Source organism: Syngnathus acus, chromosome 13 (assembly GCF_901709675.1).
Source record: "Syngnathus acus chromosome 13, fSynAcu1.2, whole genome shotgun sequence".
Taxonomy (NCBI): Eukaryota; Metazoa; Chordata; class Actinopteri; order Syngnathiformes; family Syngnathidae; genus Syngnathus; species Syngnathus acus.
The window spans coordinates 5,901,151-5,914,296 of record NC_051098.1 but is presented as its reverse complement, the minus strand read 5'-3'; the positions used below and the strand labels follow the sequence as shown (position 1 = coordinate 5,914,296).

Genomic DNA, 13,146 nt, shown 5'->3' with positions numbered 1-13,146 from the left:
ATACTGCATTTGTAGAACTTTTTTTCAGTACATAAAATTCACGTTCTCTTTACATCAGCTAGCAATCCAATCTACACATGCACCGGATAGACCAGATAGCCCCCAAGGAACACGCTCGATGACAATTTTTAAAAATAGCTCACCAGTGATGTGACTCAGATTTTCTTGGACCGTTTTCAAATATTGGAAAATGTAAACAATGGAGGAGATTCATTCAAATAAAGTGATGTGGTGTGATATGTGTGCTTCATATATATATATATATATATATATATATATATATATATATATATATATATATATATATATATATTTCTTAGCAATCATTAGCATTAGCATGATGTAATTTGAGCAAATGTAAATTTCTTCAAAATTATTATGGGAATTTTCAAGAAAGAGTTCTGATCAAACTACAGTCATTACCAGCAAATATTTGGCATAAAATATCAGGAAAATACACATCAATTTTCGATAGTGCTTGTTGGGCTAGGCTATATTTTTAATTCATGTGTAAATCCGAAAAAGCATCACAAAGCAGCAAACATTTTATAAAGTTACATTTATTCCCAATGTTGGGCAATAAAGTAAAATATACACTGAATCGATGACCTAACAAGGTAAACTGGCAAATAAAATTTAAATCACGATGACTATTGATTGGTATTAACAATCAAGTTAGGGTTAGGATTGTTTTAACAAAAGCATCTCTACATGCACATTGTATCGATTTCTGTTCAGGATTTAGAAACAGCTTTTAAAAGAGTGTTCCTCAGGAAAGTGCACAGCTGGTTCATCAGATCTTTATTCTGACCTTCCACCCAGTGCATCTCAATCACTGCATCACTCTCCTCGTGCAGGACATTCAGCAGACATTTAAACAAGAAGCGTTCCACTGAGAGTGGGCTCGCTGGCTGTTTTGAGGACATCTCGCTTGTAGCGTCGCTGGCGTCCTTCTGGCCACAGGTGCCCGCGGGGTCGCACCCAGGCTTCGTTTCCACATCTGCAACCTGTTCCGGGAGTTTCTGATCCACTTCATCGGCAATATCCGTAACCTTCCTGCCTTCAACGGAGGGCGACTCTGCAGTCACCTCCAGGTCGGCTGATTTCTGATCGGCATCCACCTGGGTGTCTTGGGTGAGGGACGGCATCGTGGTGGCGGCAGCGGCGGCATTGTGATCTGCTCTCGGCAGCTCCCGCAGCTGGCGCATTTGTTCGCGTCGCTTCTGTCGCCCGTGGAGCCAAGTGTTTTCCACGGCGGTCAGGAGGAGGCTCTGCTCGTGCTCTCTACACGGAACACGCTTGTGCAGCACCTGCAAGCAAAGGTAACAATAGAATTTTAATGCAATTAATGATCTATTTCTAGAAGGAATGCAGGTTGAACATTTCTACCGAGAATGGCTGGAGATGGTCATAAATGGGTAAAGCCAAAAGTGTACAACCCTCTCCCAAGGCTTAAACATTTATCACCGTCATAATATTACATTTCTCTACCTTGGATGAATTCGACAGAATGCTATGCCAAACATTTGTTCACTTATTGGATCATAGTTTTCATACATTACATTACTCTAAAATGGTTTTAAGGTGTCATTTGATCATGCAAAACAGCACGATTGAACGACAACCATGACTGATGGCTCCAACAACACATGAGGTTTAATAAGATTAATCTACAGAGAGCAATACACACAAATAATGACTCACCCGCAGGTCCGTGAGCGTCTTCTCCACAAGAGTTGTGATGGCTTTCAGCGGATGGCGGCTAGTACAGCCCAGAGCACGGGACTTAGCCTGGAGCTCCTTCACAGCCACATGGGGAAGTGTGAAGGAAAGAGGCTTGCGGGCTCTGTCCAATTTACGCTTCTTACTGGGGGGTGACTGACGCAGGCGGGGAGAGAATATGACAGAGAGAAGCGGAGTAATGATTTTATTGATGATCTCACGGAAATGCTACTAATGCCACACTTTGTTTCCTTTGCTCTAAATGTAAAATATACATGTGACATACGGACCATTATCGATGTGAGTATAATGAAATGCAATGTTAGCCTGTCTGAAGTTGATATTACAAAACGGACACAAGAGGGAGCTCCAAGCACATGCTCTCCACTGGACCTGCAGTGCCTTGTAATACTGCCCCTTGCTTCTTTCTATTGCCCTCCAGAGTCAAACTGTAATGGCGCTAGAGGTCATTAGCCAACCGTATCTCGGGACAACACGAGTCAAGTTGCAACGCTTCCCTGCACAGCCACATGCTAGCAACTGCGTGCTCAGTGTCACTCATGGGGGCTCTGCAGGCTGGCGGAGGGTGCAGAAGGAGGCGAGGGTCTGCATTGACAGAGCAGACAGCATGGCCGACTGACCTACAAACAGCAGCAGGGAAGGAGTGGGCTGTGACCTTCACAGGCTGCTGCTGTTTTGAGTCAAGTTTGCTCACCTCAAGGTCCTGTTGTATGTTTGAGGTCTTTGCATGGAGGTGCAAATACGTCATGTCCATGAAATATGTAGCTAGTTGTGCTCATAGAGAGAAGCGCCATTTACAGACAGACGAATTAGAGGGATGTCTGATGCAGTGGAATCCCACACTGCTGCCAGCTAAAATAAAATACATTGCGAGTTAAATACTTGACCGTCTCAATCAAAGGCAGTGTTTTGTATCTAATGCAATCTGATTGTGCAGGTTTTTCCTAATGGTACAGCCGGTGGGGGTGAAGGGCTAGCACATTGTCATTGCTCCTGTATTTGGCTAGAAGAGTGCCATTAAATATCATTTTCTCTTGGTTTTAAGTAATTGATGTTCCCCAAAGACACAATTACGAGATATTCTTGTGTTTCATTATGGGCTTCATAATGGACTTTCTCTTATCTATCTGTACTGCTTCTTTCCACTTAATATTCTTTTCACCCCACCACACGCCGACATGTAAGCAAGTTACCCAAGTCATTATGCAGCTAAATTAAACCGGTCAAGCAAAGCCTTTATTCATACAAATCTGTTTATAATACAACCAGGTTTGTTGCTCTTTTCCTACAAAACCTACGCAATTGACTATCGTGACTATTTCACATTTAGACAAACAGATACACACCTACCTGTAGGCACAAACACAAAACAAGCAACCCACTGAGGTCAAACCTCCTTGCCAAGTGTTTAGCAGCAACTGTCCCTCGAGACCCAGAAAAAAAAAAGTCTAATCTGTCTGAATGTGCAGTTGTCACGTTGTCCATTTCAATTGTGTTTATTCCACAATATTCTACTTTCAAATATAGGCGATAATTCACACTTCTTTTTTCCCCACACCGCTTAAGATATCTGCACAAATCCATCGATTATTTCTCTCTAAGGGCTAAAAGGGGAGGAGGGGGCGGTTGACCATTATAGAGCCGGACTGGAAAAAAATGTCTAAATATATTTTCAAGAATATCAACTAAAACGCTGGAGGGGCTAAACTGGGGCTACACAGATTTCTGACGGGGGTATAGCCCCAGTGTAGCGCCGTCTCCGCTTGAAGAGAACCAGTCAATTACCTCCATTGTTGCCATTTTTATTGTTTAATAAATTTGCAACACTTTAATTCTATAAAGCTCCACCAGTTTTCCCATTTTTAAATGATTGTAGAAGTTTGGAAGTTTCAAGTTTGCAATGTGTTAGCATAAAAACGATTAGCATATTAGCATTTCATAATTTCTCAGCACAGGAGAAAATGTAAAATCCTTATCAAAGTATTTCAGTGCTTTTTCCAATCGAGTAGCTGTTTATCTAGTTTTTGTTAGAATAATGGCTAAAATGTATACAGCTAATGCAGCATAGTAATTAAGAGTGCAATTGAACAGGTAGTAAAAGGGTTAAGTAGGTCACAGTTGCATGCGTGCAGCATATGTTTAAGAGCACATGTAATATTAATGAGCCTGCCTCATGGCTGACATCCATAGGAAGACATGCATCTGGGCAGAATGAGCCAACCATGCATGGATTTCTGTGCATGCAGAAACCTCTGTCCAAACAAAATACTGTCCATATGTGTGCGAAAGCAAGAGGAGGCGGAGGAGCGTAACAGACTAGAAATGTAGGGCAATCATTCTGCTTAACTGATTTTATACTGGAAAGGCCAACATAGTCTAGTCCGACAACACACAGCTCATGCATTCATTGAGCAGCCGCGTCCAGTTGTTTCTTTCTAGTATGTCAACATGGACATCATTCCTGTTGACTGATACCGTTTATTGTTGTGTTTTCTCCAACGCTTTCACTGTCCACACAAGACAAAAGCCCGTGAGCGTGCACATTTCTTGCCCTGGCAACTGTTGCCAGGCTACTGCTAAACTAAAACCACATAAAGCTGTCCCTGGAGGAGGAACAAGAGCATGTGATGGAAGAATGAAAGATGCAGTTAAGGGGGGCAGGACCGAGAAGGTGCATTATTGAGTGGATGGATTTTGGGTGTTGGAAACGCCAACCAGCAGGCGGAGGGATACAAGCCGGAGCATTAGTGGCCCACCCGAGGCCTGCAAAGACTTACCGGAACGATGACATCATCATAGAAGCTCCAGGCCAGCGCCCATCGCATAGTGCGCCCCTGGCAGAACTCTGTGTGAGTCACTTTGGGTACCTGGAAGAAAGAAGAAAAAAAATGAAAATCAAAGCAGTCAACACAGTCATGCTGGCCTTGGATTATATTTCCTAGAAAATTTAATTCAACAATTTTTTGTGACCGGTGTACATGGCTTCTATCCAAAAGGCAAATGGATGGATAGATGTTTTTATTCTCCACAATTCTGACCACCCTATAGGCCAAGAGTCACAGAAGAACAGTTAGCTTGGTGAAACGTGGACCGAGTTTGTTGAGCGGTCACTGAGTGCTGCACCTCTTAATTATAGGTGTGAAAAGAGAAGTGTGAAGGTGTCATGTGACGAAGGAACACAAAGTGGTTTTGAAAAGGCTTGTGCAAAGCACACGGAGAGAACTCCTTCAGGCATTTTGACCAAGTGATACAATTCAGTTGCAGTCTGTGTGGCACGATTTGGAGTGGTAAACTAGAGCTATCTTAGAGGGGACATATTGTGGAAAATGTACATACAGTTGCATATGCACAAAAATATCAAACACACTGTTCTCCGCACTATGGGCTCTTCTCCAAAAGAGGAAGCTGCTCTCGTTCTAGTTGCAACACTGAGGCCTCAGCAGTATACTGCGTGGGGTCGCTCACCTGCACGAGATTGGGCTACCCAATCAAACAGGCTAATTCCAGCAAGATATAACATGGGGTGTATAAAGAGTTCTAGAATATTAAGATATTTTGATGAAAGCATGTCTTACACACAATAACTCCTGCAACAACAACAAAAAACTCTTTTTGTCTCCATGTGAACATACGCCGACAGAAATTGATACTCAAAAAGAAATAATGAGTGATTAAACTACTAGCCTATTAACTGTGCCCATTTTTTCCCCTCATATCCTCTTTTACAGTTGGATAACTGCCGGCTCTCTGGATACTTGCCAAAACTGCACTTGTGCTGATGAGCAGCCGCGGCAAACCAAAACCCTCAGGAGGGTGCAGGTGCAGCAAACCATAGGACTGGATGTCTTCCTCTTTCAAGCATGTGAGAGAAGTGACTGGCACGGGACTGTAGGCCTGATCCAGTCAGGAGTCACGAGCTGGGCTATTAGCTCCAGCTAAGGACACTCGTGGCTCTTTAGCCTTGGGAGGCAGTCATGCACTGCTAACGGAAATCGGTGCATTCGTAGACCGCTTGTGACAATTTTGGGTTGGCATGTTAGACACAGTGAATCCACTTTGCGTGTCGGCTCCCCCCGGAAGACACTTCAGATGTCAAGAGTTGGGAGGAGCTATGAACATTTTTGTCAGCTCTCTGCATTTGTACACAGTGTATGGGAGATGAGCGAGATTACCTAATTGATTTCTTGAAACACAATAATTAGATTTTTGTAAGATTTATATATGTATCGCAAATAGTGTGTTGCATCTGACGAGCTACTCACCCCTTGCTTTCTCAGCTCCTCCTTCAGTGGGGTCAAACTGCATTTCTTTCCCAGCATGCAACTGTACCACCTGGCAAAACAAGCATCCGCATTAACCTGCTGAGCATTTGACTACGAAGCATAGACCCAACCAGCAAAAATGAGACAACTCGTGAGAAATCCAGCCCGTATAGTGTCGACAACAATCAGACAAGGCTCTCACAATATCTGTGAGGTTTGTGAAGTGCAACAAAAAGCACACTGATTTATCAAAAGGCTTGTGACTCCTAGGGGGGCAGTTTAAATGACAACGCTATCCACATGACTCAATTGATTGTAAACACTCAAGCAGCCTGCTAGGCCACACTAATGTTGCACATCTTATCTTAAATTCATTGTTCAATATGAGGATAGACAAGCGTTACAATGTCACAAAACATGGGAGACTTACTGTAACTACCTGTTGTTTTTTTAATGGGTGAGATTTTTATTTGCCTAAGACTTAAACACATAAGACATTTCCTAGCAATATTAAATAACAGTATATTTTAAAATCTAATATTCCTTATTGTGTTACAGGGTCAAGAAAGGAGCACTGTCCTCTTCAGCGTATTTCAGCAGATTATCGGTGGACTACATGATACAGTCTTCTGTGCAATTCCACAACTGTTACAGAGAGAAATATTTGGAGGACATAAAGACCATTTGAGTATGAAGATGCTGAGCTGATTGGAACAGTGGGCTGGTTCTGACATGTCGCAATGAAATATTGAACAGCTCTGATAGTGACAGATGTGTTGGGGAGAGAAACACCACAACACTGCCAATGTGGCTTTTCAGTCACTTTTGAGTATGCAGCTGCTAAATGATCTTGATAAAGTTCAAGCTGTTTTTCAATTGCAGACATTTTCACCAGAAAAGAGACCCACCTTCATATCAACGACATGATAAGTGCGGATCATTATCTTCTGTTAAGAAAGCATTTGTACATATTTTATTAGGAGCAAAGGGGGGGTGCCCTTTAAATCGGGAAGATAATAAAGACAGAGAGGAAAAGAGGGCGGGGTGGTGGTGAGTCTCAAAGGACCAATTGGTGAAGCTGGCAGTGTTGCCATGGACACCTGCAGGCTCTTTTGTCCCAGCATGCCTTTTGGTTGGGGATGACAGCCGGCTGCGGTTGGATTGGCCTGAATGGTAAAGCTTGGAAAGAAGAAATCATTCATATGCACCCCCTCACCTGTAAACGTGCATCAAAGTGAGACAAGAGCAGGCAGGTGTGGCATGTCTAATTTGTTTTAATAGTCCCCTGCTGCAGCAGCCTCTCACTCTGCTGCCCTGGTGACAGCGCTGCGACGAAGAGGGAGGGGTTGCTAAAGTGGTGCCCACCCAAACACAGATGTTCCCAGTGGGTGCCCAGATACAGTGTGAGGGGGGAACTGTGTTCAAGAATCATTAAAGTGACTGTAAATGACAGCTCCGTCAATGTCTGTGCAACCCATTTGCCCATTGCCCCACTCACAGGATGTATTTCAACCTCTCAGAAGCTCTCAAAGTCAGAATCCATCTGCCACTTCACACATTTTGACTACTCACAGTAACAATTTGGCTTTATATTTTGACACGTTTGGTGTTACTGAAGTCGTCTTTGTTACTCACCGCAAGCGTTTCTTGAGCTGCAAGCTGTCATGAATGATCCTCTTAACAAACTCCAATTCGCCACCCTCCGCCATGATTTCTGTCACCCCGCCCGTGTTCACTGAGCTGGGAGGAGGCCGCCGCGCGTTCCTTGAATTGACCCCCTGCAGCGAGCAGCAAGACAGACAGAGATTAAGATCAAATCCTATTAGATGTCTGTTACTATCTGTGCAAACAAATCCTGCTTCCTGCAGCCCATCTAGCAAACATTTGGATTCTAAAGGTTCAACACTCGCCTAGAAAACATCTGAAAATAAGAAAAGACTCACCTTGGCTTCAAGTTGGTTGGCAAAAAAAGGAGGGTTGCACATGCAAAAGTCGTACACAATTTCTGTTTCTTCTTTCAGAGCGTCCATCAGCAGAGTCTTCTGGGGAACCTTGACCACTGCAGGAAACAAAAGCAAGACATGTATGCTGTATTAGCACAAACTTCTTCCTCACATGAAATTTGACATTTCTGGTGTCCTCTTTCAAGTTGTCTTTCTTGAGGCTGATGATGGAAGGGGAAAATAACAGCATCAACAAACTAACTAGAGTATAACATGAACTGGCCTATAAACACACATGGAGATATCCATTATTTCCATATCGTTTGGAATCATGATTGCAAGCATAATTAAACTAACATAAATACTGTATTTCAATTTGCTGTTGTTTCTCTCAGTTGCCAACAGTTTATCACTTGATTGGATTTCAAAATTAATGTCTGCACAATAATGCACCTGTAGCCATTTTTAAACAATCACAATAAAAAGGTAGCATTGGTGAGACTGTTGCCCGTTTACCTTTAACCAGGTCGGATAAATGGTTCTGCTCCACGTTCCTGGTAGCGTAGTCAAAGCATATATCGTCCACCTCAGTTGCAAGGAAGAACCAGCCGTTCATTGTGGCTCCCAGCAACGGGTAGATACAAGATGCGCCAGTGCCTTGTTAAAAAAATAAATAAATAAATAATGTTACAATGTTGGACTATATTAGTTTGTCATTTTAAAAGGTTGTGTGTGTGTGTGTGTGTGTGTATATATATATATATATATATATATATATATATATATATATATATATATATATATATATATATATATATATATATATAATTTTATTATATATATATATATATATATATATATATATAGAATAAAATTCTATCACCTTAAGTAACTATTCAATTTCAAATGTAATCAAACCATTGACAGATTCAATCAGTGTGACCAAGACTCAGCTTGAGACGATAATTATGTTTCGCTACCGATGTCGATGCCTCTACGTGGTTGCTTCTGGCCATCGACGAGATCCTCCACCCAGTGGATGTAGTTGAGACGCAGAGGGACCGTGGGTATGAGGCGCTCCAGAGGGATCTCGATGCTCAAACCAAAGTCCTCCTTCAAAAGGGTGCAAGTCAGGGCTCGCACGGCCTCTGGCTCCTTGAAATTCACTCTAGAAAATACACAGAAAAAAAACTGTTTACACAAACGTTTTGAGTTTGGAAATAACATAATCAAAAGCTCCTTTGTGGTGTTCATACAGAGGCGTATTGTACTAATTTCCAATTATTTGTCTGCACACAGGAAGGCAGGAGCCGAGATTCAAACCCCCAAAGCTCAGAACTGCGGAGATGAAAAAATATATATATTCTGTCACATTGCTTACGAAAATAGATCCATATTAGAGAAACCATTTAAGGCAAGGTGTGTGTAAGAATGCATGTATATGTATAACGCAGGTTTGCTGATTCCTTTGTGTCAGCTCTGTAGCAGCACCTAATTAACCCTGCAACCCCATGCAGCCCCTCCACCTACCACCACACACCACAGATGAGCAGCTCATTAATTTGAAATCCACAGTTAAAGACAATGAAATTCAAATTTTCCACACAATTAAGACTTCACACTTTTTATTGTCTGGGCCCCCAAATGCTCATGGCTGCACGTTGAACCGCTACAGCTGTCATATGAGAAGGCGCGGCTGCAGCAGACAGCGTGAGTGGGCGTTATGCACGTAATTAAAGCTTTTCCGATTGTTTTTTTTTTTGCAGCTTGGCAGATGTAATTAGGCACATCCCAGAGCTGACAGCATCTGGCACGCAAGCAGCTCAACACAGGCAGTTGTCAATGGATTACAAGGGGAAAGAAAAGAAAGGCTGGTGAAAGAGATGCAAATCCCACCTACAGTACATCAGGGACGGGCAACTTAAATGACAGAGGGGGCCGCAATTTTCCTTTAGCCCTTGAATAGTGAAAACTGATGCCCATTGAAACGCAATAAAAAAAAAAATTCACAATTGTGGACACCTGTTAAGTCACAAATGTGTACAGTTTACATCGGATAAATGAGGTGCGAGACAGATATAAATAAGAGGTCATTTACCTGTGGAAACTAGCATTATTCTTTCCAGGAAACTTGCACATAATGAACATGCAGGCTTAATGGCCCAGGTCAACACTTGGCTCATTCAGGGCACTACAACACACTCAAACAATAAAAAGCCAACTAAGGAATTGGACGATAATGTAAAAAAATATGCTGACGTCAAGCTGAAATGCCGAAGATATCAGAGCACAACAATAATGTCATGAAGCACTGTTATTTTTTTCCCCTCAATCATAGAAAAATAAAATTGCACCTGAAATAGTGTATGAAAGAAATAAAGTGTTGGTTATTACGTCACAACATATATTAATAATAAAAGTGCAACAATTAATTAACAACTAAATAATTATTAAATTCATTGATTTTGGAGAATAGTCTGGATACCTTTTTTTTTTTTATTTAAAATTGTCCAAAATTGTCAAAATCCTCACAATAACAGCTTTTCACCAGTGAATGTTCTGAATGCTTTCAAAACATTTTTGCCCATTTCCCACCATGTTACGGACCAGAGCATTAAGCGAATAAATATCCAATAATTTTTGTCTGTCCTTTTTATTTGAAATAATGTCCTATTTTTGAATAAAAGAAAGAAAGGAAGCAGTTGCAGTATTCGCTCTCTCTCTGATGTTCTTCCATCTCCCCTTCTACCTCAGAGGCATCATTAGAAAAAGATCAATACTCAGAGAGCAGAACTGCTCAGGCCAGACCTCTATTTTTAGCCCTGAGGTATACATTGTGTGTGTGTGTGCGTGCTACAAAAGATGATGAGCAACGCTGCAAACGGCATGTCTCCATGGCAACCCCTTCTACTGAACAGATGATGGGAGTGCACGCAAACCCGGCCACGTTGGAGCAATGGCCGATGCCAGACAGAGCGTGAGCGTGCCCGCGCTTTACGCCTATTGTGCCACGTAGGCTTACGGCAGCGTGCTTACGTGAGTAGTGTTCGTTGCAGTGGATGGCAAACGAGATGGGACAAATAGCACTGTAAAGTTGTATTGAGGTGGTTTGTTGCTGAAAAGAATTTGTTGTCATACATTTTAATCTAGATAGTGAACTCCTTGACCTTTATGGTACAGATGTTTGCTGAGAGTACATTTTTGATGCACACAGACACAGGCACTCGTGGTGCAAATAAATAATGAATACATTCAAGCTGACATGACTGCTCTCATGCACGTCCGAAAATATAAGCCGTTTGGCAAATAATTTGAAAGTATACGCAGCATTTCAATTGTTCCATCTCTTATGATGCAGCCTCATTCCAAAATGGAATAACTTCAGATATAATGGCCACAGGTTTGGCACACCCTCTTTGAGGGGTTACTCCCATTTTTGCAGCACCTCTTAAGCTCCATCAGCTTAGATCGGTGCACAGCCAATTTCAGATCCCTCCAGAGACACTCTCATCCAACTGGAAGCTGGCCGCCCAAACAAAAACATCAAAAACAAAAAATTGAAAAAGCAAAACAGTTGGGCAGAGCTAATCCATTCATTTTCTGGCACTGGACATGACAGCAGTTATTATCTTTGCGACAACAGCAGAAGAAGTATATTTATCCTGAGATTCTGTTTGAATTTCAAATTGCCCAACATTATGAGCATGGAAATTCATGCAAAAAAATTCATCATCTTCCTGCCCATGAAAAAAAAACCACTAAATTTTCAATTTCATCAAGACTGTTAATTTTTAATACTCATCTATACATTCTGTAAAAATTTGCTTACCCTTGTGCTACCACCCCAATAAACAAAGACTTGAACCTCCTTACTCTCAGCTACATGCAATTTTGAACGTGGAGCAAAAAGAGTCAAACCCATTACTTTGTTCAGACTCCCCCCTCACCTGCTATCAGCGTGCTGCACAGTTCATCCAAAAATGGCAGGTGTCTTATCTCCCCCAAGAAAAGAATTGGTCCCATTCCATGATAACGCTCATTTCACTACTCGCCGCTTAACTATTGAGAACCCACCGTTCATTTGAATCACACTCACACACACACACACACACACACACACACACACACACACACACACACACACACACACACACACACACACACACACACACACACACACACACACACACACACACACACACACACACACACACACACACACACACACACACACACACAATCCACTTAAATAACACACAATCCTTTCACTGGTGGTTAGCTGGTGACAAATTCCCAAATTTCCCAGACAGACACAAATCCTTGACATCCCGTTTTGTAGAAGGTAAACACATTTTTAGCAAATCATCTCACCCTTGAACAGATTTATTCCGTTTGCTGAAATTATGCTCTGGTATGACTGTCAGTATTTGCTATACTTTGTTAATAGCTTCTGTCTCATTGAATTGGCACACAATATGTAATACTTACACGGCTCGTCCACTCAGGTTGGTGTGCACATGTTCTTGGAATTCTGGGTACTTAGAAGCCAGATAGGCAAAGTCCGGTGGTTTGTCTTTGTAGCGGTTTCGGGGATGCATGGACTTGTTCAAAGACATGTCAACAGGCCTGTGATAGGAGTCATATACAAAGGGGGGGGGGGGGGGGGGGGGGGGACGAAGGTGAAGCTGGTTTCGTCCAACAACGCTGCTTATTTTTTTAGAGTCAGCTTGCGCAATCATTTTTTGTGTTTAATACGATATCATATACATTAATTAAATAAATGAATACGAACACTAAATCTATATGAGAAAGCTTAGCGCGTCAGGAATCATGAACTAAACATGACTATATGAAAAACGTACGTATAACCACAAGTGAAATCTATTGTCAACATACCTTTATATTTGTTCTTATAGACCAACGCCAAGTTGCCTTACTCTGAGGCTCGCGTTAGCCACACGTTTCCCAACTGTACTCGCGCGCTTCCTGTTTGTGTGACGTCATTCAAGTGCGCCGCCGCTGAGGCTCTACATTCTGTGACGATTGTAAACAAAAAGTGTCAGAACCGCTGCAGCGTTATTTAATATTGTATTGTTTTATTTCACTTTCTACATATTGTATAGTCTCTAATTTTGTGTTCATTATCGAAGCTGTAATAGGGCACCATGTAGTTAGCGTTTTATTTTTTGTTCGATGTG

General features: G+C 42.0%; 1 protein-coding gene across 1 annotated transcript; it reads right to left on the bottom strand.

The window, feature by feature from the left end:
* Positions 1 to 540: 540 nt before the first annotated feature.
* mettl16 (methyltransferase like 16) lies at positions 541 to 12,963 on the bottom strand. Its single transcript, XM_037267825.1, has 10 exons — positions 12,845 to 12,963; positions 12,437 to 12,574; positions 8,929 to 9,116; positions 8,465 to 8,605; positions 7,949 to 8,064; positions 7,641 to 7,783; positions 6,006 to 6,075; positions 4,521 to 4,610; positions 1,705 to 1,878; positions 541 to 1,310 (listed from the first exon to the last, which is right to left on the bottom strand). The coding sequence occupies exons 2-10, from the start codon at positions 12,562 to 12,564 to the stop codon at positions 735 to 737; spliced, it is 1,626 nt and encodes a 541-aa protein (XP_037123720.1). The 5' UTR covers positions 12,565 to 12,574; positions 12,845 to 12,963; the 3' UTR covers positions 541 to 734.
* Positions 12,964 to 13,146: the final 183 nt, after the last annotated feature.